The sequence below is a fragment of the Hevea brasiliensis genome, chromosome 5, assembly GCF_030052815.1.
Source record: "Hevea brasiliensis isolate MT/VB/25A 57/8 chromosome 5, ASM3005281v1, whole genome shotgun sequence".
In the NCBI taxonomy this organism is placed as follows: Eukaryota; Viridiplantae; Streptophyta; class Magnoliopsida; order Malpighiales; family Euphorbiaceae; genus Hevea; species Hevea brasiliensis.
This window is the reverse complement of record NC_079497.1, coordinates 8550442-8578249: the sequence shown is the minus strand read 5'-3', so window position 1 is coordinate 8578249 and position 27808 is coordinate 8550442. Positions and strand designations below refer to the sequence as shown.

Below are 27808 nucleotides of genomic sequence, written 5' to 3'. Positions count from 1 at the left end.
TAAAATATTTAATCTAAGTCCCAAATATAAGTATAACATGATTGTGCATGTAACACCCTCACTGTATTCATTTCGTACATTCTACTGTTTTGATGACCGGTGTCAGTTCGGACAGCGAGAACGTCTGGAAAAATATTTAAACTAAAGTGAGGAACCATAATTAATTCAAATATTAATAAGAAAAATTTAAGAAAAATTTTAGACATAAAATACAACCAAGTTAAATGAGCCGGTGCCCTAGCGATGAGTAACCTAGTGGGAAGTTGCGGTTCTCGCAACTAGGAGCCCTAGACCCGAGAAAAAATTCATAAAATAATTTTTGGGACTTCAGAGAAGAGTCATTGAGGTTTCTATGGCATTAGAATGCCAAGAAAATGCTTAGAAAAATTTTTCAATCAGTATAGACAATTTTAGTTTGTTAAGCCAAACGGAGGGCATTTTGGTCATTTCGTCTTCAGAGGTGATTTTTGGCTGACTTGTCCAGTTAAGTAAATAATTATTATGACATAAAATATAAATAAATATTGCTAAAAATTAAATTGAAAATGAGTAGAGAAGAAAAGAAAAGAAAATGAAAGAAAATGCTAATTATGACATCATATTATGTCATTAAACACTTACCCACCAATCCCTATTAGATAACCACTTAATTAACTAATAAAAGAGGATAAATGAGACCAAAAATTAGAAAAGCAATCTGCTCCTTTCTTCCTCAACATTCCAGCCGTAACCCATTTCCCCAACCCAACCTCCATAAAAGCTTAAGGCAAGCTTGAAACCACCCACCAAATCACCTCCAAACCCTAACTTCTCTTCATGAAAAATTGTCCCTACCACTAGAGCAAGCATTGGACAGTAATTTGAAGAAGGAAAAAAAGAAGTTTTGCAAACTTGAGAATAGCTCCAACAAGGTTTGTGTCCAATCTTCTACTCTTTTTACTTAATTTATGTTTATTGGCATGAAATAAGTAGAAAATATAAGAAAAACAAAATAAAACTTATGTGTGTCCATCCCTATAATTTTGGCAGCTTAGGGGTGGTTAGGGTTTGATGAAATTACTTGAAACAAAGTGGTTATGAGCTGCCCTTGGCATGAGATAAGTGATTGCACATGTAAGAGTAAGTGAAATGCAAGTGTAATGCATGAATGAACCTTGAAAATGTGGACACTTGAACAACATTAGGGTTTGCTCATGTAATGATATGTTAACATTGTAATGGTCAATTAGTGACCATTTGAATGTGTGTGAGGAGGAATTGAAGTAAGGATGTTGGAGTTGAACTTAGGCATGCTGCCCTTGGTGACCTGCAGGACTGGTTGTGAGTCCAGCAGGTTTGGGTAGCTATAAATGGAGTTATATAGATTCAATTGGTGCAAGGCTAATTGGAAATGAAACTAGATACATAATGGCACAACTCTGGTGAAGAAACCCTGCCCAGAAAATCAAACCAAGTTGACCTAAAAATTGCCCTAATCCGAGTGACTTGCATTCTACCTGGGCAAAATGACCAAATGAACAGTGTTTATTCATTTGGTCATAACTCAGCGTAGAAAGGTCTAATTGACCTGAAATTTCATTTGGTCATAAACCAGTACCAACAACTTTAGAATGCAAAATGTGGTATGTTGGGGATATTAGAACCAATATACCTATTGTCTATAAAAAAGTCAACATTTTAGTTAACTAATGAAATGAATAGTAACCTTACATGTAAAGTACAAATATTCAAGAAATGACTTTGTAATATGCCCTAGTAGGCCTAATGTGATTGGTTTGGATAGGTTGGCATGCCGATAGGGTTCTGATAGCAGTATTACGTATGATGTATGGCTTCATTGCCATTTTGTGATGTGATAGCCTATGGCTATACTGATTATGATATTTTACTTGGCTTTATGCCTTATTGCTTTTATGGCTTATTAGCCATTCTGTTTGCACACCGGGAGACACATTGTGACCGATGGTGTGACGGCCCGAAGTACCTGATACCCAATGCTAGTTTACCCTTTTATCCAGTTCGGTCAATTTGTATAGGTTACTTGGGCATGAAAAAGTATAATTGTAATTAAACTGATTATTAAAGAAAATACGAAAAGTAAATATTAAGATAAAGATCAAGAATGATTACAATAAAATAAACAAGCTCAAAATCATCAAGAAAACGATTAACAAAATGCTAGAAGGAGTTAATATCATAAAATGTAATTAGCCCTCGACTAAACAATAAGTTAGTAATTATTCTTTTTTTTTTATGAACATAATAATTAGGAAATTATTATTTTTTATTTGCATATTATATTTTCTTATATTATTGGCACCACTAAACTTTATGCTTAGCGCGTCGCTTTTGCAACGCGTAGGTACTGAAGATTTGGACAGAGAGCCCAGTAGATCACAGACTGAGTAAGGCCATTCGCAGTTCTGCATAGTGTCCGTGTCGCCTCACAGACTACAGTGCATTGGTAGGACACTAGGTCCCATTTTGTATTTTGTGATTTTTGTAAGTTTTGTAATTAAACTCTTATTTTATCATGTATATTTGAAACCTATGTAATATAATTTTGTATTAATGTAAGTATTTGTAACTTTGTGTTTATAAATAACATATGAGAATTTATTTATGATTTGAGCCTGATGATGATGTGAAATGAATGAATGACAAATGGAGGAATTGTTAAGAAATTATTGTAAATTGATGTGATACAAATGGAGTTTGAGAATGATTGGAAATTATTGGAAGTCTTTTTCACAAATGGAGTTTGAGAATGATTGGAAATTATTGGAAGTATTTTTCACAGGTTCCAAAGAATTGTTTTATCCATTTTTAGCCGGTACTCCGTCGGATTTTCTATAAAATTTTCGAAACCCCAAATGAATTTATAATTTCAATAAATGAATTAAATGAGTTAGATTTCACAAATTGCACTTCATATCCATGAAGAAATAAATTACGGAAGAATAAAAACGATTGAAATAAAATATGGTGTTCCGGTATACTGTGTGGCATATCTTGCTCGGCTACACTGTAGATGGGTAAGGGGTGTCACAGTGAATGTGATTCATAGTTAGTTTAATTTTGAATATGAGATATTTAGAATTAAATAGCATGTTCAAGTGTTGAACGTGTTGATATTGGCATGAAGGATGATCATGGACTTTAGGAGACTAATGTGATTGATTTCTTATTAATTTCTATGGGATTGTAATAATTATTTTAATTTTTACAAGGGTTGTATCATAAAGTTATTATGATAGTCTTAGGTTATAATTTATTTATTTGAGCTTGCATGCTCAATTCTATTGTAATTTTCACCTTGCTATGCCAAAGATATGTGATGTAATTGGCTTGATGGATTTTACAAGAAGAAATGAAGCCTCAATCATTGATAGAGATCAGTGGGAGTACAAGCTTCAAGAGTTAAAGATTGTTAAAGCAAGCTGCAAATAGATGAATGTTAACTTAGGATACCCTTTGATTTCAATTCTTGTGGCTAGGATTGAATTCCTATAGAATAGTCCATGATCATGTCTTTTACATTAACATTAATGAATGCATGTATATGATATGCATATTCATGATGTAATGAGATATGCATGAAAATGGTTAATGTGCAAAGTGAGACCAAATAGTAATTGGATCGACCAAGGAAATCTTCTAACAAAATAATTAAGTTAGTAATTGTGTAATTTTAGAAATTGTATCATAGCCCTACACTAAGGCAATTATTTGAGAAATTTTAAACACTTACATTGTTAGCTATGGTTACATAAAAATAATATATTTAGTTTAAGAGATCTTCTTGAAATAATTGTTAAGCAAGAGATGTTGTGAGTATATAAATACTTTGGTGGCCAAGAATGAATGTACCTGAGGTCATTAAGGTTTAAATTTGTATGCTTGCTGACTTTGTGGGCTCAACTTAACTAATGTAAGATAAACCAATGATAGATGTACGTGAGGTTTTGAGCATTAGGAGTCAAATAAATTTATTAAACCTCATATGAGATGTAATGAGTAAAAAGTTACTCACTTATAAATTATTATGATTTCAATAATAGATGTACTTACGGATGATTAACAGTTCATAAGAATTCAATCATCCACTAGAAATCCACCCCAACTGGGATTTTCATTTCTTACTTTGAAAGTATAGGATTCATCGAATTAGTGAAAGGACCAATTTAATTAAAAGACCATAATCATTTTGGTAAACATACTTGATACAATATGCTAATTGGAATCCTGTTATTTTCTGCAGTATTGTAACAACATGAATTTTATATATATATATATATACAATTTTAATATTATTTTGTTGATTTTAAATATTAATTAAGTGGTGCTTGATCTTATTATTAGCTAAGGAATAAATGATTTATGCATTTAATTGCTTAAAAAAAATTTTAGTCATTTTAATACATTTTATAAAATTATTTTGAAGTCTTGGATTTAATCTTTAGAAATATTGAATTTTTATTATAATTTTATGCTTTGATATTTTTAAATTTAATGTAATTATTCTTATTATTATTACTAATATTATTATGTTTAGTTAATTTATGGAGAAGAGGTTATTATAAATATTGATAATATTTTAATATTAGATTGATTAGAGATTTGATAAAGGCATTTTAATAAATTTTATGTATTTAAATGTTAAATATAAATAAATAAATAAATAAATATATATATATATATATATATATATATAAGGTGATGGGACTATTGCAACTTTCGTTGTAGTATGCTCATTCCTGTCAACAGCCAACATTTAAAAAAAAAAAAAAGAAGAAGAAAGAAATAGAAAACATGAAACAGCACCCCCCCCCCCTACCGCCATCCTCAATCTCCCTCTCCTTTTCTTTCCTTCTTTCTCTCTGGCGAAGCACCACTCACTGCTAGCGACACCACCAGCAACCCGACAAGACTCCAACGACCTCCAAGAACCCAAAAATGGTGGTATGTGGTGGTTTCTGGCGACACAAAGAGAGGAGAGAGAAAAATGAGTCTTAAATTTTGAATGCTCATATCCGACGATCTCAACGTCCAACCGGAGTGATTCCAGTGGCTATGGACTCCTGGTAGAGAGCTCTTTCAGATGAGACTAGTCTCGCCGAATTTGGTAGCCGTTTTTGGTGCCAGCGAGGAGAGAGAATATCAACTTTTTTTTTATTTTCCAGCGAGATTTCCGACGATCCGACCGTTGGATCGGTGATCCGATACCACTTATGGAATCAAGAGAAGCAAAGGAACATTCCGGTGTGACCAATTCCAGCAGATGTCATCGGCGACTGGCGGCCGGTCACCGTGCGCAGTAGTTCCGGCGATGGCTCCAGTGAGCTTTGGTAATGATTCAACTTTCAAAGACTTTTTAATAAATTTTTAAAATTTTTGAGATACAGATAAGCTTTGGGTAAGATTATTTTTCTTATTTCTCAGTCTGTGGTACTTAAATGCAGTGTTTCTTAGACAGAAAAAATTAGAGAAAATTTCTAAGAAAAATATATGATGAAAGTAAAATGATTTAGAGATATTATATAGTGCTTGTTGAATTTTTGAGTGATTATGGAATATTTTTGAAAAATATATGAGTTTTAGTTGGATTTTTAGTGTACGGGCATATAAGATTATATAAATTTTTAGTATTTAAATTTTATATGATTGGTTGAAGCTTGAGAATGGAGAGCTAAGTATGTGAATATTGATTTGGGTTGAATTAAGAATATGTTAGCTGTAGGAAACTTATGGAATTGAATAATATTGTTAAATAAAAATTCATAAAATATTTAGGGGTTATTAGAAAATTATAATTCTTTTTGCAATAGCCTTATAATATTGTTAAGGACCACGGGGCAAAGTTTTAGAATTTTTAGAGCTCGTTTGAGTAATTTTTACATAATATTAGTTTTAGGGGCAAAAATATAATGTTTGATTTTATGAGATTTTGCTTGGATTGGAGGGCCTAGAAGGGGCCATGTGTTGTTGATGAGATATAGAGATGGGATATGTGATTTTAGAAGTGTGATTTGAACTACTTTGTGGGTTGGATAGGTCCTAGATACAAGGAAAACTATATAAAAATTTTGACAAGATCTTAAGAACTATTTTGATTTTATGGTTTAAATCAATTATTTAATTTTGTCAGTCTTTGATAGAGGTCAGTGTATATGTTTAGGTGGTCAGTGTTGACCGTGTAATGCCCTTGCTCTAACCATTAGAGGAATTGTCTGTTTTGGCCTACCCCATCCTGAGCCTCACAGTTTTGTCCCATAGGTAGAATGGAGAACTTCCCAGGAGGTCACCCATCTTAGGATTTTTCTCAAGCGAGAACGCTTAACCCTAGAGTTCTTTCAACTCCCTAGGCCATTCCACCAAAGGGAGCCTCTAGTGATTAGTTTCCCCCATTTCAATATATGATTCGATTCATTCCTGCCCCCCATTTGGACAAGGGCACCAGCGAGCCTTGCCCTCCCAAAGAACCACTCCAACCGAGACCTTCCCTTTCCGCACGGGATGTTGCAAGCCTACCAGCTTCCATCTGGTTTATCCTCGAACCACACATCTACTGGAGGGGGTCCGGCTCTGATACCATCTATAATGCCCCTGCTCTAACCACTAGAGGAATTATCTGCTTTGGCTCACTCCATCCTGTGCCTCACAGTTTTGTCTCATAAGTGGAATGGAAAACTTTCCAGGAGATCACCCATCCTAGGATTTCTCTCAAGCGAGCACGCTTAACCCCAGAGTTCTTCCAACTCTCCAGGCCATTCCACCAAAAGGCACCTCTAGTGATTAGTTTCCCCCATTTCAATGTATGATTCGATTCATTCCTGCCCCCCATTTGGACAAGGGCACTAACGAGCCTTGCCCTCCCAGAGGACCACTCCAGCCGAGACTTTCTCTTTCCGCATGGGATGTTATAGGCCCACCAGCTTTCGCCCGGTTCATCCTCGAACCACACATCTATTAGAGGGGGTCCGGCTCTGATACCATCTATAATGCCCCTGCTCCCTCCACTAGAGGAATTGTCTGCTTTGGCCCACCCCATCCTGAGCCTCACGATTTTGTCTCATAGGTGGAATGGAGAACTTCCTAGGAGGTTATCCATCCTAGGATTTCTCTCAAGCGAGCACGCTTAACCCTAGAGTTCTTCTAACTCTCCAGGCCTTTCCACCAAAAGGTGTCTCTAGTGATTAGTTTCCCCCATTTCAATGTATGATTTGATTTATTGTTGCCCCCCATTTGGACAAGGGCACCAGCGAGCCTTGCCCTCCCAGAGGACCGCTCCAACCGAGACCTTCCCTTTCCGCACGGGATGTTACATACCATCTTCTCCTTTTAGCTGGACTAGCTGCCGTCCAGTCGACTAATCTATGAGTAGATATTGATTTATTATTATTATTATTATTATTATTATTATTATTATTATTATTATTATTATTATTATTATTATTATTATTATTATTATTATTATTATTATTATTATTATTATTATTATATGTCATAGCATGCCTATGCATCACTTATAGATATATGTATTAGCTACTATAGGCACGCTTTATGTTGCATCTTTACTTGATGGTTTGATGTGAGTGTCGCCTGGGGTAATTTGGAGCTGTGTGCGTTTGTCGATGAGATTGTGGTGTATTGATAATGGATATGGGTAGGACGGGCAAATCGACTTTAACAAATCTCACTTGGGGCCGGTCCTTTTATGATAAGTCGGGGTGAGTACAGCTTTGAGTAGATCTCACTAACCCCCGTACTAGAATTGTAAGAAAAAGTCCAACTCAAGTTGATCTCGCTGGCAGGCCTTGGATTAAGAGAGCTATATAGAGTATCAGCTCCCATATTGTATTTGTACTAGTGTGACACACGGGTGTGTGAGTACTCCAAATTATTCTTTGTGCGAGTATTTTTGAAATTGTTTGAAATTGTTGATCTATGCTGCATTTCATCCTTAGGGATGCATTAGTACTAGATAATTATAGAAATTATATGTAAAATAAATATCTTACTCTATGAGTCGAACGCTCACTCCTGTTCACTCTATTTTTCCAGGATACAGGAGGAATTTTTTTTCAGAGTAACATGTTTTCTTCCTCGCAGGTTTATTAATAGTTATTTATTTGTAATATTATTTTCTAAATTTATAATCTAGAACTCCGCATGTGTTAGCCGTATTATGGATCTTGTTAGAGATAGTATTAAATTGAGTTTTTGGTTTTTACTAAATGGAAAATTTTTATGATATATAAATAATTTGTAAATGGTTGTACTAGGATTGAGCTACTATGGCAATATAGCTAAGAACCAGTCCAACAAGAAGAAATCTGAAGCTGTTATAGACAAGGAAAAGTGTTTCCATTGTTAGAAAGAAGGGCATTGGAAGAAAATTTACCCTAAGTATTTGGCGATTCTAAAAGACAAGAAGGATAATCCTTCTGAAGGTATGTTCATTTCTTATTATTTAAATTCAGATAATACTCACAGTTCATCTACAGCTTGGGTTTTAGATACTGGTGCAAGTTCTCACATATGTTTTGATATGCAAGAACTAGCAAGCCATGAAAACTTGGTTGCACAGGATAATAGACTCAAACTTAGCAATGGAGCAACAGTTGCAGCCTTAGCCAAAGGGTCTAAATATTTGTATCTAAATGGATATATTTTGTATTTGGATCATATTGTGTATGTACCTAATGCTTTTAAGAACATCATTTTTGTATCTAGTTTGACTAATAATGGATATGAATTTCGATTCATAGATGATGTTTACAATATTTATTTTGGAAATAAAATTATTGGCGTGGGTAATTTACATGATGGCCTTTATTATTTGGATAGTAATTACAAAACAGCTCCAAGCAATCAAATTGAGTTTAATGCCATCATTGAAACCAAATCAAGTCCAAAACATTTGTGGCACTTAAGATTAGGTCATATTGCAGAAGATAGGATTATAAAATTAGAGAAAATAAGGATTTTGTCCTCATTAGGTTCTAAATCTACTTCAACTTGTGAATCCTGTCTTCAAGGCAAAATGACTAGATCTCCCTTTGTTGGACAAGGGTTAAGGGCTGAAGAAGTTTTAGAACTGGTATACAGTGATGTATGCAGTCCATTTAAAGAAATGATAAGAGGCGATTATCACTACTTCATTACCTTTACCAATGACAAATCAAGGTATGGGTTTTGTATTTGATAAAATACAAACATGAATCCTTTGAAAAGTTTAAAGAATTCAAATTTGAAGTAGAGAAACAAACAGAAAAAAGTATTAAAACTCTTAGATTATATCGAAAAGGAGAATACTTGAGTACTGAATTTGATGAGTTCTTAAAAGAATAAGCCATTGTTTCTCAATTAACTCCTTCAGGAACGTCACAATTAAATGGTGTGTCTGAAAGAAGAAACCGTACCCTATTAGATATGGTACGTAGTATGATAAGCTACACTGACCTACCAATCTTCTCATGGGGATTTACACTAGAGACAGCTTTATACATTCTTAACAGAGTCCCTTCCAAATCAGTCTCTTCCACCCCATATGAGATATGGCATGGAAGGTAACCAAGTCTTAAACATGTTAAGATTTAGAGTTGTCCAGTTTATATTAAAAAGTTGAAGACTGATAAGTTAGAAACTAAAGTAGAGAAGGAACTGTTTGTTGGGTATCCAAAAGATAGTTTTGGATATTATTTCTATCTTCCTTCATCACAAAGAGTTGTGATAAGTAGAGATGCTATTTTTCTTGAAAAAGAGTTTATTCAAGAAGGTGACAAAGGAAGGCAGATATAACTAAAATTAGAGAATTCTAACCAACAAACTGAACAACTGGATAAAAATCCATCCAGTCAGCCTCTACTTATTAATGATATATCCACAACACAACCTTGAAGATTAACTGGAATATCTCATCCACTGGAGAGATATGGATTTCTTCATGAAAATGAACAAGAATTGCTTGTTCATGAGGAAATGGATCATGGTGATGATACTATGACCTATGAAAAAGCTATATCAGATATAGACTCTTTAAAATGGATTAAAGCAATGAAATCTGAAATGGATTCCATGTATAAGAACCAAGTTTAGGATCTTGTTGAGCGACCAGAAGGTATTGTACCAATAGAGAATAAATGGATTTTCAAGAAGAAAATTGATTCCGATGGAAAGGTAGAGACTTATAAAGCAAGACTAGTTGTGAAAGGGTTTTGCCAAAGACAGGAGATCAATTATGAAGAAACCTTCTCGCCTATAACCGTGCTTAAATCCATTAGGATTTTATTAGCAATAGCAGCATACTATGACTATGAGATTTGGCAAATTGATGTTGAAACTGCTTTCCTTAATGGATACATTGAGGAAAACATATTCATGGAACAACCTAGAGGTTTTGAATCCTAAGACCGTTCCAAAGTATGCAAGTTTAAATGATCCATTTATGGTCTTAAAAAAGCTTCAAGGAGCTTAAACATCCATTTTGATTAAGCCATTAAATCTTTTAGTTTTATCAAGAACGAGGATGAGCCATGTGTTTACAAGAAGGTTAATGGGAGTACAATCACTTTCCTTATTTTGTATGCGGATGATATCTTATTAATAGGTAATGATATCGGTATGCTTACTATTGTAAAACTCTGGTTGTCCAATACTTTCTCCATGAAAGACTTAGGAGAAGCAACCTATATTCTGGGTATTCTCATCTATAGAGATAGATCGAAAAAAATGATAGGTTTATCCCAAAGTCTATAATTGAAAAATGTATTAAAGAGGTTTAACATACTTGATTCCAAGAGGGGATTGTTACCAGTAAGGCATGATATCCACATTTCCAAGGAGATGTCTCCTAAGACACCTGAGGAAACAGAGAAAATGGCCAGGATTTCATATGCTTTGGCAATTGGAAGCCTTATGTATGCAATGTTTGTACAAGGCCATATATCTCTTATGTTATTAGTTTGACTAATAGTTTTTAATCTAATAGAAGTTTGGAACACTGGATAGTTGTCAAGAATATCCTTAAGTACTTGAGAAGAACTAAAGATTTATTCTTGATATATGAAGAAGGTGATCTCCAACTAGATGGTTTTACAGATTCTGATTTCCAATCAGATGTGGATGATAGAAAATCTATCTCTGATTTTGTGTTCATATGTAATGGAAGCGCAATTAGCTAGAAGAGTTCCAAGTAGACTATGACTGTTGACTCCACTACAAAGGCCGAGTATATTGTTGTATCATATGCTGTAAAAAGAAAGTTATTTGGATAAAAAAGTTCATAATAGAACTTGGAGTGGTTCCTTCAATTGTGTAACCAATTCCATTATATTGTGATAATAATGGTGCTATGATCCAAGCAAAGGAATCCCGGTCTCACTAAAAATTCAAATACATAGAAAGGCGCTACCACTTTACTAGAGAAATAGTTGGGAGATGTGATATAGCAATGCAGAAAATAGCATCAGTTGATAATCCGGCTAATCCCTTCACCAAGGCCATGACACAAGACCAGTTGGACCGACATCTTGAGAAGATGAGTCTTAGATTTTGTAATGAATGGCTCTAGTACAATTGGAAGATTGTTAGTAATATGCCCTAGAGTATATAATTGTATTGTATCATGTAAATATTTATTCCCATTCACCATAGAAAAAGTTTTTCTTCCTTTTTTCAAGCTTGATTCAAGAGTGTTAAGTATTAATACACTTGAATTAATATTAGAGAAAGTGTTTCTTATCTCTTCCAAAGAAAAAAACCAAGAAAATTCCTTTTCTTCTTTTCTTCCTAGTTTGGCCGAACCAAAGGGAGATTCAAGGAGGGATTTTTGGTTTGATCAAGGAGCTTTGATCAATGGGCTTGTGTGGACAAGCTAGAGAGCCAATACTTGGTGGCTTCACTCCCCAGATTGGAGGTGAAATTCTGATTCTGCGCCTATTTGGGTGAGTTTTTCCTAAAATCCTAACTTTATGAATTTTGAGGATTTTGTTTCCTAATGGCTAATTAGGCTAATTAGCAATTGATTATGACTAAAACTAAGTGTTTTTGCAATAGTATAAAGCGTTTATACATGTTACATGAAATATAGGGTTATAAAATCTAAAATTGCTAACCTTGCACCCTAAGTCTTGTTAAGGTGCATTTTTTCTTTCACATATATGAAGGGGGAACATTGGGATTTCCAAACACTCTTTATTATTTACAAAAATAAAAGCCATATTTATAACAATAGATAAATAATTTATTGCTAATAATGAATATTAGTAACAATAACTTGTCACTAATCTATCTAACTTTGACTCTAATACCATTTAGACTCTGTTTGGATGGGGTGAGGGAAAGGTAATTAATGGAAGGATAAGGGAGGGTAAGAAAGGGGAAGGGTGAAGAGGGTTACAATAAAAAAAATCTCATGTTTGGAAAGAGGTGAATTAATGAAAATGTAAGGAAATGTAATGTATATTCTTCATATTTGGAAAGAGGTGAAAGAAGGATAAATAATTAGTAGAAGTACAAAAATACCATTTTTTATTAGATAATTTATTAAATGGTAAACTCATCATAATAAATCTTAAATTTGCAAATAATAATGGTCCACCATAAATAAATTATAAAATTAATAAATCAAAACAATAATGCACAAATCTAACAAAGATTGAATAAAAAATAGATTATTTAGAAAAAAAAATGATAATTAAAGCATAATAATTGAAGCAAACTATTGAAAGAACAAATAAAAAAATGATAATTGAAGTATAATAATTACAGCAAACTATTTAAAAATAAATGATTGAAAGCAGAGAAACTATGTATGTCCACTTGAGAGAGAAGACATTTATTTGTAGTGGTACGCTAGGTTTATTTTTAATGGGTATAATTGGATTTTTAATAAAAAATTAATGATACAATAGAAAAATAAAAAATAAAGTAATTTTCAGCTCTCACCTCTCCCTGCTTACACTACAATTTGGGGTATAAGAAAAAATGAGATTTGAGGGGTAAGGGAGGGCAAGCCTTACCCTTACTTACCCTTATCCTTTACTAACTTATCTCTTCCCAAACAAGGGTATAATAATTACTTACCATTCTTTACCCTTATTTACCCTTCTCTCACTCCCACCCAAACAGAGCATTAGTAATAAAAAGATACGCCTCTAATAATTTTAGCAATAGGCTTTTTATACATTATTGTTGCTAATAATTTTTAGCGATGAAAATTTATCACTAAATCGTTAATAATGTAAATTTCTACTTTATATTATATTGTCACTAATATTTTTTAGCGACAGAATATTTGTCGGTAAATGCCTAATAATTTTAATTTTAGTATTACAATAATTAATATAAATTAAATTTTTAATATTATTTTAATAATAATTCTACTTATAACTTTAATTCTTTTAAACTAATTTTAATTAGAAGTAAAATACAGTCATACTAATAAATAATTAAATTTAATTGACTATTGAGAATAATAAATTATGATAATATTATATCATACATGAAAAATTAAATGAAAACTCTATAAAAAAATTTAAGTTATGAGTTTATTTAATGAGTAAATTAATATGCAACATACGTTAAAATAAAAATTAGTATAATAATAAATATTTATATAATTTTATAGGTGAGATAAAGGTTAATTTAGTAAATTATTATTTTATAAAAATAAGATTATTCAATATTTTCTTAATTATCGTGCAAAATCTAAATATAACAAATAAAAATAGACGAAGAAGATAGTAGATAGTTGCAAATTTTCAATAACAATTTACCAATAAAAACATTAGAATTTAATATTTCGAAGATTTAAATTTGTTTACAATTATCAAAATTATTTTATATACTTATTTGTTAAGTTTAAATTTTTAGATTCAATAATTTTAACATAATATTAGAAAACCTCAATCAAAAGGTCTAGAATTTGAGCATCTCTTATTAATTGAATTTTAGTTTTACCACTCATATATATAGATATAAATTGTTATAAGTTAATGATACTTTATCTCCAAGACCATAATATCTCAAATGTGAATTCTATTGGAATTCAGTTATATATATATAACTTAATTCCAATAGAATTCACATTTGAGATATTATGAGTTGGCGTTTCTCAATATATAAATTATTTCATTCAAAGGGGCATTAAAAGCAGAAGAGATTCTTAAATTTGAATTCATATCATAAGGTGTGATTAAATTTTTACGCTGGTTGTTACCTCCCTCAACCCTCTTCCTTTGTCCGGGCTTGAAACCGGCTAAACGCAAACTATTTAGGCGGAGTTAGAAGAGGTCCTTAAATATGCAAACCAATGTGATTTGAGCAAGTTTGCTTGCAATTATGAACAAATTTATCAATTTACACGGAGAAGTGTTGGATGTAGAAGCCAACAGAAAGAAATATCAACTGCATTAAGCTATAATGCGACTGAAAAAGGTACATGCTAATCATACACAATCCACAGAATATGACACCACTTGTGTAAAATATACATCACATGAGTACTAAAGCTTCCAATAAATTCCTTGGCCGTGTAAGATGCCTGCGATGATACCCCAGAAGAGAATCTCCGCAAAGATGACATAGAGTAGAATGCCTACTCTTTGAGAATGCCAAACTCCAATGAATATATGCTTTTTAATCCAATATATCTGCCACAGATGGACTGAAATTACTAACAAGTATGTGGATATCAAATTTAATGAAAGAATTACACGAAAAAGAATGCTTTCGTTTTCTGTTATGTAGGAGGATATGAATGCCCTCAACATTCATTTGTAAACAACAAAACTGATCCTTGTATGAACTTGGGGGAATTTTGCTAAAGAACCCCGAAAAGCGGAAACTGCAAATTTCTTTTGAGCCCTTCCATCTCTTATCCTAAGGTGACATTTCCATAGGAGTGTAGGACAACACTAAAGATGAAGGTATTAAAACTTACCAATGTGTTATGGGGGTCATCATAGTACCAGCCATTAATAAAGCCAGCAAAGACGCCTTCAGCAGCCATTACATAAACAAGCATGGCATTCATGCCAATCCATTTAAATGGCAGAAAAATGAACTGCAAACCCCAAATATCAACCTGCAATGGAAGCAAATGAATTTCAGCTCAGATCACAATTTATAACAGTTAAAACTAAAGTTCCCCAGCCTACAATGGTTCAGCCAATCTGTGTTCATGCCCAAACTTGGTAACCAAATCCATAAGCTGCATCGTTAGATGGGAAAACATAGGGTGTTAACAGAAACAGATGCTTATATGCAATTTCACAATTAGAACACTGAACCAGTGCGCTTGGGATAGTCTAGTCATTTCCTCAAATACAGATGCGCTAAATCTACTGTTATGTCTATGGTCTAGCATCCACAAGCTTTTGTGAATCACTCACCTTACAGAATGCTAACCTTATAGTTCAACTACTTTGGTTGCAACACGTAAATCCTCCTTAAATGTCAAAAACTGAGGTAGAAGGTAGGTCATTTGAGGAACGAGCATAAAAACTTGTTTATGGAAAAATTATCGGGCATTAATTATCAAGTAATCATAATAGCAGCATACCAGAACATAGATAGCTGAAAACACCAATGCTGCAGCTCCGGATGTTACACAAACATAACTAAAAGTGTAGAGCTGTTTATTTAAGGGAACAACTGCAAAGAAAAATATGACATCAGAATTTATTAAAATTTAATGGATAAATACAGCAATCTTAATAGTGTTTCCCACTCTAGTTCTTACCATTTGTGAAATGAAGAACAAATCCTATAATGAGAAGAGCAACTCCCATCAGAATCCAATGCTTTAGCCTACTGGAATCAGCCTGTAGTTAAAAAATTCATCAAAGCACTGAAGTAGGATGTGTGTGTGTGCAAGTCATTTTTTTTTTTTTTAATGTTTTGGTGATTTTGGATCAAAGAGAAGACTTTAGAAGTGAAAAAAAGTTTGAATCTAAATGAAGCCAAACGCACACACATATATAATCATAAATAAACCTAACCTTCAAGTGTACAAGCACATGTCCAAAATGAACTCCAATGATAGTAGAGAGAACAGCAGATATTGAGCTGCAATGGGATGGAATCCACGCATGGATTTAAGACATTATCTCAAACTACACAACATAAAAACTGGAATGCAGTCAATCTGAAATTTTATCTTTGGATGCATGATTCATGAGAACTTTCCCCATAAACATTTTACTGAAACCATGTCACAATTCATGGAACTAAAGGAAATTAAAACAATTTTTTAAAAAAAGTATATGGCTATCCTATGTGTTCAAGGTAGATTGTATATCTCTTTACATGTGGGCACCCTTTACCAAGAAGCTTCAAGCTCACAGTCAAACTCTCAAATCTTTAGTTCTTGCATCTTATTATCATCAATCACATAACCATAAAATGTAAACTTGAGAAAAAGGGCTCCAAGAAAACAACGTAATGTGGCTATACTGCTTCATCAAAATACCTACAGGCTATGAAATATCGGTCATCTTACCTTAGGATTCCTTCAGGTTCAAAAGGTGCATGGCACCATGATGGAGCATCACTTTGGAAAGGCCCCTCATATGGGGAATTCTCCGTGCAGGCCTGCAGCACTTTGGAGAAACTTATGAATTTTTTTTGCTGCTGACTATTAAGTAATGATAACAAAGCTAAATACACCATAAATAACAGGAGGAGAAAATATTCTGCACCTTGGATCTCCTCCAAGCTGGATGATGATACATGTGAGCTATTCCTAGGACTTTTCTGTCAACATACCCAGCTGCATTACAAGGAGGATCCAGTTTTCCTCTAACATTGCAGACTACCTGAAATTAACAGGGCTTAACCGTAAGTTGAAAAGAAAGCTGAACATTTCAACCTTATAAAGCATGTGACTCTCCTTTAACAATCATAAGGTATCTAAAATCCCTAAGAGATAATAGGTAAGACAAGATTTCAGTTCTTGTAATGCCACAAATAAGTATGTCACTATAAAACAGAATTATAGTTACATTTCCTTCTTTTTTTAAGCCCCAAAATGGAATGATGTGTAATCAATACTTATATTATTCATTAGTGAACACAGAATATCCTTGCATTCCATCTAAAAAGCAGGCCAGATCATTGATCGGGAAAGCAATACAGCAGTATGAGACTGAGGCAACCAAGGGCTTACATTGAAAACCTTCCCATAATCAGCACTGTCCCTATTATTTATGGTAAACTGCCAATCAGAGACATATGCCCCATAAATTACAGACAAGTAAACAACAAGTATACATGCTCCTGTCAGCCTGCAAATTTTAAACAGAAAAACCAGTTAAGATTGGTGAACAAATACATAATGATAAAACCCTTGTTAAATAAGGAAATATAAACTTACCAATGCCAACAATATAACCTAAACATAGAGAACCGGCCAGGTTGCAAATCCCTAGGTTTTGTGTCTTTTGTAAAGATTTCCACCAGCGCCATTATTAGGTATGCAAAAGCAATTCTCTAGAAAGAACAAAGAAAATTACAGAACAAATCAAAGATACTTTCCTTCAAATTGAATAAAGTGACCACAAAAGCAACATGATAATCAAAATTACCTGGAGAATGCCACACCATCTCACATACTTCATGTCAACACCGTAAGTCAGTTTGTCAGGAGCGTGAGAAAAACCTCCTACATGACAAAATGAGATCAATTGCAGTCAAAGCAAGATGGCAACAAACATTGTTTTCTTTCTTTATTTATTTCCCTCTTTGTTTGTTAAATAATTCATTACTTCCAGAGAGTGTACTAACATGAAGGTGCTCCATTTTGAGAATTTTTGTCACTTTGAAAACAAAAGTGTGCATAAGAATTCATATTTCTCATGGCATTTTGAGATGATGATAATAATAATAATAATAATAATAATAATAATAATGCATTCTAGGCAGAGTAAGTGCAGAATAGAACCAACCTTGTAATAGGAGACCCCAAAAGAGGAGTTTTAGAGTTCTGAAAATCACTTTCTTAACGGCTTGACCCCGGCTTATTATTCTCTACATTGAAAAGGAAAATTATGAGAAAAAACGAATTTTGTAGTTGCAAAAAATCCTCTAGATTTTATTCCCATGAAAATAAAACTAAAAGAAAATGGGTAAGGAAACCTTTAGAGCAAGAGGAATGGCCATCCCAACTATAAACAGAAAGAATGGCATAACAAAATCAGCCACATTGCAACCATTCCATGGTGCATGTCCAATCATTGGCCATTCTCCTCCAGCATCATCAACCAGAATCATCAACTGCAATCCACAACACAAATCAGCAATTAAAAATTTACAATCCATATTTGCACGAGGGAAACAAAAATCATAAAATTTTTCTCAACAAGTAGTAGCATAAAATAAAAAGTGCACAGTATAAATATTTTCTTTAAAAAAAAGTTTAAAAATTAAGGGCTCAACCGGTGACCACTTGATCTGCAGTCACATGCTCTACCACCAAGCTATAGACCGATTTGCTACTTCAAACAGAAAATTACTACTACATTTACCCGTACAACAGCAAACAAACCATTTTACAAAAGCGAAAGCGAAGCTACAACTTCTGTCTAATTTCAAAGATTTGGCACAAGGAGAAAGGATAGAGCAGGAAAGAGACATGGCTTAACACATTCATAAGACTTCAAGCATATAGAACAGAAGCCATACACAGCTAAGTGTTAAGAGTTTTTACAGAGAAGGAAGGAAGAGAGAGATACCGCCACTGTGAGGCCTCGAAAGATGTCAAGTGCAGCAACACGCCCTGCCTTGTGGATCTTTTGCTCAGAAATATTAGCTTCGGCTACTATCAGACGGTGGTCGTGAGTAGCATCCACCTTAATTTCAGCCATTTTCAGTGACGGTTGCTGATTGGAACAAGGAAAACACAGAAAGAAGCTCTTACACTCAAAATTGCCTCATGCTTTGCTTTCCTTTTATACGGCGTATGGGTCCGTGAGATAAGATTGGACAAGTTGAAAATTAAAATCTTTTTTAGTCAAAAACTGATTTTTTTTTTCTTAGTCGACAATTCGTCATTTAATTCTGCAGTCTCTCTTGGAAACGACAAAAATCCACTTGACATCGCATGGTTAAATAATCATTGCCAATTAGGCAATTTTAGAGTCCAGCTGAAGATATTTTCAGATGCACTGCTGTTGATCCCTCTGTAACTTCAATGGGTTTCAAACTGCAACGCTCAATCGGAATTGCATGCGTTCCAATTCAGTTCTGTTAAACCATGCATTCAGTGAAAAATGTATGTAAATTTTTTGGGTGCTAGTTCCTTTCATATGTTCTGGAAACGGGCATTAGTTCATAATGGATGAATTCGACACCAATGGTGAGGGCTAAAAATCAGAGTCTCCATCAAATCTTTTCTTTCAATTTCTGAAATGGAGGCATTCCTTCTTCAAATCATCAGAAGGTCAATGACCATCTCATAATATTACTACTCTCTTGACTTCAATGGAACTTAAAAGATTAAATTTTACACATGGAAACCACTTAAAGCCAATGGGTATTCTAATAATGTCCTCTGGAGCAAAATCTTTTCCTTCACAATCCTCATCAGCTACTGGAACAGGAAATTCCCTCCAGGCTCCAGCTCTGCTTTGTGACATGCATCTTCAATTTGTTAAACGAATAATTTGCAGCAGAACTACTTTACTGCCCCTCAACCAACCACTAGAGCCGTAAATTTGGACTAACCACAACTGTTTCCCCCACCTGTTCCAGAGGGAAAAGCTGATGTTCAGCCAGATAGAAACAAAAAATGTGAAACTTCCTCCAGGATTGTATTGTTAAATGTAAATGTGTACTGCATAGTTTTTTAGTAAGTGACAAGAGTTTCTTACAATAGAAGCTTTATAGGAAACTGCAAGGGTAGCAAAAAAGCATGCAATGCATATGGAGAGCACCCTCCCAGTAAGAAACCGCCTTCTTTGTCAACATATGAGGTGTAAACAACGTTGGTTATGTACAGCAAGGCATGTCTAATTATTAGATTCACAAGACAACCAAGGCATTTGTCATGACATATATCACTTGTCGAGGAATTTAATGTGACTATTGTACCTGTTATTTTATTACCATCCACAAAAGAGATGATAACTGCAAAGAGAGTACCTTTGTTGGCACCAGTCCTGCCTGTGACCATCCTTTGCCCCACCCACTGCCTAAGCCAATGGCAACTCCATCATCTATACCATGCCCAACGCCTATTGCTTGCATTCCTCCCCAACTCTTTCCCCTTCCACAGCCCACCCCAGTTGGCTTTCTATCTGAAAAGGTAAAAAGATCCACTGATTTATAAAAAAGGTCATCAAAAGACTTAGGCCCAATGAATATATGCATATATGTATTAGTCTCATAGAATTTTGTTTTTATTTAATCATTTTTAGCTTTAATACATTTAAAACCTCTGATTTGTTCTTACTTGCCACAAAACCAAAAATTCAAGTTTTGGGCCTAGCACTAGACAGTAGACACAATATGAGCAATATTCTGGGTTTTCAGCCAAAGTAAACCACCATGCAGGAAAATGTAAATAATTTGGTGGATGTGAAAAGTCTAAAGATGTCATTCTCAAACCGTTTCCACCCGACCTGCCCTTGGGGGTATGGATTTTTTCAAAGCAAATATATTGTTAAACTGCAGTAAATCACCATGCAGGAAAATGTCAATAATTGGGTGAATGTGAAAAGTCCAAAGATGTCATCCTCAAACCTTTTACACCCAACCTGCACCTGGGGGCATGGGTTTGTTCAAAGCAACTATATGGTTAAACTGCATTATCAAGAAACATCCACCTCAGCTGTAAGGAACCAAATATAATCAGAAACCCTACCTGAGCGGCATTGCATCTCCTCCTGAACTTTATCAATCACCTGCATTGCAAAGCTTATATTAGAAACTCATGGTCAAGAGTTGTGTGTAGCTCACACATATAACACAAGCTATGCTACAATTAAATTATGAGGAAATGTTATTAAAGTCCCACACAATGAGTACTAAAACATAGATGGACTTGCAAATGCCCGATCAGATCCTTTCTTTTTTTCCCCTGCTCCTTTTATTTATTTATTTATTTATTTTGCTTTCCATTGAGATAATTAGGCCTAATAGAATGATAGGTAGCAATTCTTAATCTAAGCGCATGAAGAATAAATATTAGCCGTACAAGTGAATACAGCTGGACAAAGGTGATGTTTGAGCCAGAAACAACAAACATGCAAATGATAGAAGCAACACGTCCCATTGTACTCAACTCATCCAAACCTCAGCCCCAAACAAGCTAGAGTCCATTATGGATATTTTCCTTCATCAAGCTCTCCTTAGGGATAAAAATTTGCGATTAACAACACACATCCTCTGTACACAACAAAAAATGCGATCTCCTCCATCCACTTTTTAGCAACTGCTTTGCACGTCTTTCAGCTTAAAGTAACATTCAACATTGTGTCCCATAGTACATACATACAGGGTAAACAAACTCTAAGATAATAACTCTGGTCAGCCAGCAACCAATCTCCAAGTGATCATCAGAGGATGCACTTCTACATAAGGCATCTTGTCTAATGCTTGGTCTGAGTTGCACAAGAGGATATGAACATGTCTCTTTAAGAACAAATAACACAAGCTTTGAAGATATTGCCTTATGGAGCGCATCTATGTCTGATTTGGCTAAGTAACATCACTCCAGAGAAGAGATTTTGACACTAACAACATTAAAGTTCAAAAAGGATGCAACATGTGCAAAAGAACTATTCATGAACAGAAAGTGTCTCAGTAAATGTAATATCACGACCTTGCATAACAAATGCAAATAAACAAAAATTACCTAATTTGGAACTCATAGATACTTAATTATATTCTGAGAAAAAACAGAAGATGATTTGTGAATAAAGAAGAGAAATTGTGATGGAGAAGCTTGATTCATTCTGTCAAGCTTGGTATGTATTTATACACCTTTGTGGAATACAAATTAGGAAGACAATAATTCTAATTACATAATTACAGCTGATTATAATCTATAATTTAGCCTAAAATACAGCAGCTAAAAGAGAAATAAATTAAGACAATATCTCAACACTCCCCCTCAAGCTAGAGCATATATGTCATAGGCTTCAAGCTTGTTGCAAATGTATTCAATTTTGAGCACCTTGAAAAGACTTAGTAAGGATATCTGCCAACTGATCATTTGAATTAACAAAACTAGTAGTGATGCATCCTAATTCAATCTTCTGCCTAATAAAGTGACAATCTACCTCTATATATTTGGTTCTTTCATGAAAGACTGGATTAGAGGTGATATGAATAGTGGCTTGGTATTGTAGGTACTCATCATAATCTGTTCTGGTTAAGGTAATAGAATTGGACAGTCATCCTTTGCATCAAGTAAAAGAAAAATTCCATCTCCAACAGTCTGAGTCATATGAACTATAGGTCGCCCAGTATTAGTAGTTTGATTATTGCGTGGTGGTCGATCATACAATGACCAGCAATTACCCCTTGTGTGACCTCCTTTATCACAATAAGTATAGCGTGGCTTGGAATCTCTTTCCTTTCCTTTTCGTTGTCCTCCTTGTCCCTGCTGACTTGCATTCTGTATGACTAGCACTGAATTCTTAGTTTCAGTAGTATCATTTGTATTAATAGAGATGCACAGCAATCGCGCAGAAATTTCTTCCAGAGTGGGAATAACTGAACTCATTAGGATTTGATCTCTAACAGAGCCAAAATCATATCGGAGTCCAATCAGAGGCAAGACCATAAAGAATTTGTCTTGTTGTTGTTCTTGTGTTGTAATGTTATCAGAGGAGGGCATGAGAGAGTTGAACTCATCTTTTAGGGATTCTACTTGCCCTACATAATTTGCCATATCTTGTTGGTTTTGCTGTAAGTGGACAACATCTGAGACAACTTTATATATACATTGAACATCATTAGTGTAAAGTGTCTAGGCTTTGATCCAGACTTTGCAACAAGTTTTGCATGATTGGAATAAAATAAGTAATTTAGGTTCAAGAGAATGCCATAGAAGACTTCACAATTGTGCATCAATTTTAGAGCAGCTTATTCTATCAGTAGCCATAATATCACTAGCATTTTAACTAAATGATCATCATAGCCCTGACCCATAAACCGTAATTCTACTGAGGCAGCCCATGATATGTAATTGTTACTACCTTGTAGTTTCACAGTAGTAATGGTTAGAGAGCTTGAAATAGTAGAGAAGATTGTTTTGAGTGCACCTGAATTTGAAGAGTCTCCCTTTTCTGTCATACTTTAAAGATCTAGAAACCTCGTAGCAATCCAAAAATAGAAGTCCTAAAGAAGAAAATCACAGAAGAACAGGACCTAGGCTACTGTCGTACGTTGAGGAGAAAAGAAGAAGCCCAAGATTGGGTTGGTGGCTGATGAGACTCGTCGGAGGGAGACGAGCTGCCCGGCGTCTGATTCGGCAAGAAGTGTTGCCGGAAAACCACTCGCGCCGGTGCATGTAACAATGCAGGAAAAGCTATGGCGGTGCATGGGAACATACGACGAGGAGTCCAACACCGACCTTCTGAGGGCTGACTCGCCAGCGGCTAAGGAAGCTCCTAGGGCTGGTGGTGTTGTCCACCTCCCTCTGTAAAAGGATGAGCAAAAGAGCAGCCCCGTGTTCCTTTTAGGGACTGCCGAAAAATTAGGCCTTTTTAGCTCTGATACCATGAGAAAAAACGGAAGATGATTTGTGAATAAAGAAGAGAAATTGTAATGGAAAAGCTCAATTCATTCTGTCAAGCTTGGTATGTATTTATACACCTTTGTGGAATACAAATTAGGAAGACAATAATTCTAATTATATAATTACAGCTGATTATAATATATAATTTGGCCTAAAATACAGAAGCTAAAAGAGGAATAAATCAAGACAATATCTCAACATATTCCTATATACATTCCCACCTTATGGCCTTAATTCTGAGATGGGACCATAAATCACAACTTTAAATCTACTTAATATTATTATTAAAAATACCATAAATCACAACTTTAAATCTACTTAATATTATTATTAAAAATACTATTAAAAAAAAAATCTTTTTAAATATATTAATTAGAAGGTATTAAAAATTAATTTAAAATTAAATTTAACATGTCAAAAATCAAAACAATTTTTTTTTTAAATCTAAAAGTGATATTTTTTTAAAAAGCAACTTTTTGAACTCTTAACCTCAATCCAAAATCAGGCCTAAGCCCAATTTTAATATAAACCAATAATATTTATCGACTAACAAATAAATTACCTTAGAGGTGCAATTGAGATGAAAGTTCATACAAGTATCATGATTCACCAAATGGCCATTATAAGTTTCTCCATTCTTAAGTTCCGGCAACTACACAAAAGCACAAATGTTCATAAGCAAAGTTACCGTTCCATTGCATCTTATCAAAATCCATCCAGCTTTACACAAAACAAAAGCAAAAGAAAGCAAACTATACTTATATGCTCCTTGGTAACAATTATTAGATTAATTTATAGTTATCTAACTTATTTTGCTTTTGCAAAAAGAAAACCCAAAGTTAATGCAATTAAAAAAAAAAAAATGCTAATAAACCAATGCCTTAACTTTAAAATTCCATTATTTGAAATTTTTGGATATCAAAACAACCCAATGAATACTATAGGTTCTCTTTTGTTTTTAAGTACCACAAGTTATTAAGAATTCACAATTTCTAGGATCAATTACATTTCATTTTCCGCATTTCCTAATCCATAAAACTGGGTTTGAAAATTGATGTAAAATAATCTCAACAGGAGTAAAAGTTTTTTTTTTTTTTTTAACTATGGGATGCCCCTGTGCGGTCTTTAGCAACTAAAGAGGAAGCTGAAATGTTAAAAAAAATATAAAATAAAATAAAAATAATTAATAAAAAAACAGAGTTTAAAATAAAGAAGGCTCTGACGCAACATGTAAAAGAAAGAATCAAAACCCTAACGTGTAGAAAGAGCTCAGTGAGTAAAATGCATACCATCCTCTTAGAAAAGCAAACCAATCAATGACCTGTAAAACAATAATCTCTTTCATTCGAGGATGAGAAAGTAATAATAGCAATGAAAACCAAAAGTCTAGGTGAAACTACCTACTTGCTTGGATGCTGAGAAAATACAGTCGAATCTCCCGGAGAAAACCGAACCTCCACCCAACACAACCTAATAGCTAACGTATGAAGCTGTAACTAAGGTTGGTCGCTAATCCATTTTAGACAAAGCATTGAAAAAATGAAAGCTACAGAACAAAAAGATCAAATATTAGGGTTAATCATTTATTGACAGGAGTAAAGCCGGCCATTTTTTACCCAAAATGAGTTTGAGTTTGGCGTGAGTAAGTCTGGGTCAGCCAGCTAACCCGCTTAATCCGATAAGAATCTGAATTTGTTATGAATTATTTTGTTTATAATTAAAAATATTATTTTTCTCTTAAATGAAATACTTAATATTAAAAAAAATAAATTCTTATTAATGTCATAATTATCTTTATAAATAATTATGTTATATATATATATATATATATATATATATATATATATATATATATATATATATATATATATATATATTAAATAAATTACATGATAAACAAAAAAAAATTAGACTAAAAACATTATAATCAATTTCATGATAACTACTCAATTTATGTATGAATAAATTATATGAAATTAAAAAAATAAAATTACTACACAATTTTATTTATTTTTTGAAATAAAATTAAAGGAACAAGTTTAATAAAAATTTAATATTAATTAAAAAATAATTTTTATGAATATAATAATAAAATAAATTATTAATATTATTATTATTATTATTATTTATTTTCACATATAAATACGTGTGTGTACTCAGAGAATCATATAAAAAAAGTTGATTATCAATTAATTATATGGGGTGTTGAAAACGTCGGGGTTTTTTGAAACAAAAAAAAAAAAAAAAAAAAAAAAAAAAAAAAACAAACAAAAAAAAAAAAAAAAAAAGAAACTGAAAAAAGAAAAAAATCGAAAATCGAAAATAAGTTCGGTTAATTTCAAAATTTTAAAAAATTTATTTTTTATTTATTTTTAAATATAAAAATAAAAAAAAAAAAAAAAAAAAAAAAAAAAAAAAAAAAAAAAAAAAAAAAAAAAATTTTTTTTTTTTTTTTTTTTTTTTTTTTTGATTTTGATTTTTTTTTTTTTTTTTTTTTTTTATATTTAAAATATTTTTAATTTTTTTTTTTTTTTTATTTTTTGAAAAAAACCGAAAAAAACCGATAAAAAAGAAAAAAATTATAAAAAAAAAAAAAATTATAAAATAAAATTAAAAAACTGATTGAAATAAAAATTCGGTCGTCGTTTTTTTGGTTTAAAAAAAAAACGCACACCACCCCTAATTATATGAGTATTAGATAAACATGGGTTCAAACCTTATCCCTCTACTTGTGGCTTTCTTAAATTTGGTTGTGTTCAATATATGTACCCTAATCAAACCAATCAAGTAAAAGTAAAAGTAAAAGTAAAAAAAAAAAAAAAAAAAAAAAAAAAACAAAACCAATATCTTTGATTTTACAATAAATTGATTTTTTTTTAAATAAATATCTAATTTTTTTTTTTTTTTTTTTTTTTCAATGCAACAACAAAGTTTTTTTACTCAATTTTTAATCATGCATACATTAAATTGAATAACTAAAATAATTGTGCTTTATTGATTAAAAAAATATAATTTAACGCATCCAATTTAAATTAGACTAATTTTTTTTTAATAAATTTTCTTCATATGTTACAATATGTTACACATCCATATGTTGGCCACATACATTGACCTTACACACAGACCAACCCTCCAACTAAAAGGCCTACCACCCACTACTATTAACTAACTAAACCCCTTATAAATTAAACATTTCCACCCCAATATCCATTTTCAATTCAAATTCAATCAAACAAAAAAAAATTTCAATTTCAATTTTTTGTTTCAAACTCAAGAACACATTATATAATCAAATGATAATCAATCAACCTCAAAACAATCATACTCATTCAAAACATATAATACTAACTCATCCTCAAAAAAATATCAACATGCATAAAAAAATATAACAATAATAAAATATATAAATATATATAAAATAAATAAATAAATAAATAATAATAAATAAAAAAAAAAAAAAATTTATAAATAATAAATAAAAATAAAAAAAAAAAAATAAATAAAAAAAAAAAAAAATAAAAAAAATAAAAATAAAAAAAAAAAAAAAAAAATAAAAAATTGAAAAAGAGAAAAATATAAGAGAGTAATATATATATTATAATTAATATATAACTAATAATATAACTAAATAAAATAAATATAACTATAAAAAAAAAATAATTAAATATAAAATCATATAAAAAATCAATATATAAATATCACAACAATAATATGCAAAATCAAAATTAAAATATAATAATAATATCCAATATCAACTCATCTAAAATCCAACAAACTAAAAAAAACACAACGAAGAACACACTATTAAACAAATTCCATCACCCAAAAACAATCGTGTCGTCCCAATCATCCCCTGCCGTGTCATCCCAAAAAGATCTCGTCTATCCATGTCATCATCATCCAACGCACCAACCACACATCACACAACAACACCACGCACGCGCACCCACACACGCACAACAACAAACACCATGGCACAAACAACATGAATGCAAATGCAACATATATAAATAACATAATATATATATAATATATATGATATATGATATAGCATGATAT

At 32.7% G+C, this 27808-nt stretch overlaps 1 protein-coding gene and 1 non-coding gene across 7 annotated transcripts; both read right to left on the bottom strand.

Annotated features, from left to right (window-relative positions):
- Positions 1-14398: 14398 nt before the first annotated feature.
- LOC110654618 (uncharacterized) lies at positions 14399-25368 on the bottom strand. 6 transcript variants are annotated; one of them, XM_058146841.1, is made up of 17 exons: positions 25154-25368; positions 25039-25070; positions 24312-24401; positions 20867-20906; positions 18738-20300; positions 18142-18279; positions 17952-18033; positions 17592-17668; positions 17381-17496; positions 17174-17291; positions 16707-16823; positions 16508-16599; positions 16008-16074; positions 15749-15830; positions 15569-15660; positions 14948-15091; positions 14399-14657 (listed from the first exon to the last, which is right to left on the bottom strand). In XM_058146841.1, the coding sequence occupies exons 5-17, from the start codon at positions 18867-18869 to the stop codon at positions 14511-14513; spliced, it is 1404 nt and encodes a 467-aa protein (XP_058002824.1). In that variant the 5' UTR covers positions 18870-20300; positions 20867-20906; positions 24312-24401; positions 25039-25070; positions 25154-25368; the 3' UTR covers positions 14399-14510. The 6 variants fall into 6 exon arrangements, with proteins under 6 accessions (XP_058002824.1, XP_058002825.1, XP_058002829.1 ...); XM_058146842.1 differs by lacking the exons at positions 24312-24401; positions 25039-25070; positions 25154-25368 and adding an exon at positions 22287-22902 and having other exon boundaries at positions 18738-19746; positions 20146-20300; XM_058146846.1 differs by lacking the exons at positions 20867-20906; positions 24312-24401; positions 25039-25070; positions 25154-25368 and having other exon boundaries at positions 18738-19746; positions 19875-19956; positions 20095-20300.
- Positions 21527-21721, bottom strand: LOC131180526 (small nucleolar RNA snoR127). Its single transcript, XR_009149293.1, has one exon. It is a non-coding gene; the product is annotated as a small nucleolar RNA snoR127 (small nucleolar RNA).
- Positions 25369-27808: the final 2440 nt, after the last annotated feature.

What these genes read in the sequence shown, in the direction of transcription:
- LOC110654618 (XM_058146841.1), bottom strand. Translation starts at nt 18,869, where the DNA reads ATGGCTGAAATTAAGGTGGATGCTACTCACGACCACCGTCTGATAGTA. An exon ending in GAACCTGAAGGAATCCTAAG is followed by an intron (nt 16,075 to 16,507) that starts GTAAGATGACCG and finishes ATCCCATTGCAG; the next exon opens with CTCAATATCTGCTGTTCTCT. An exon ending in TTTCAGCTATCTATGTTCTG is followed by an intron (nt 15,092 to 15,568) that starts GTATGCTGCTAT and finishes CTTCCATTGCAG; the next exon opens with GTTGATATTTGGGGTTTGCA.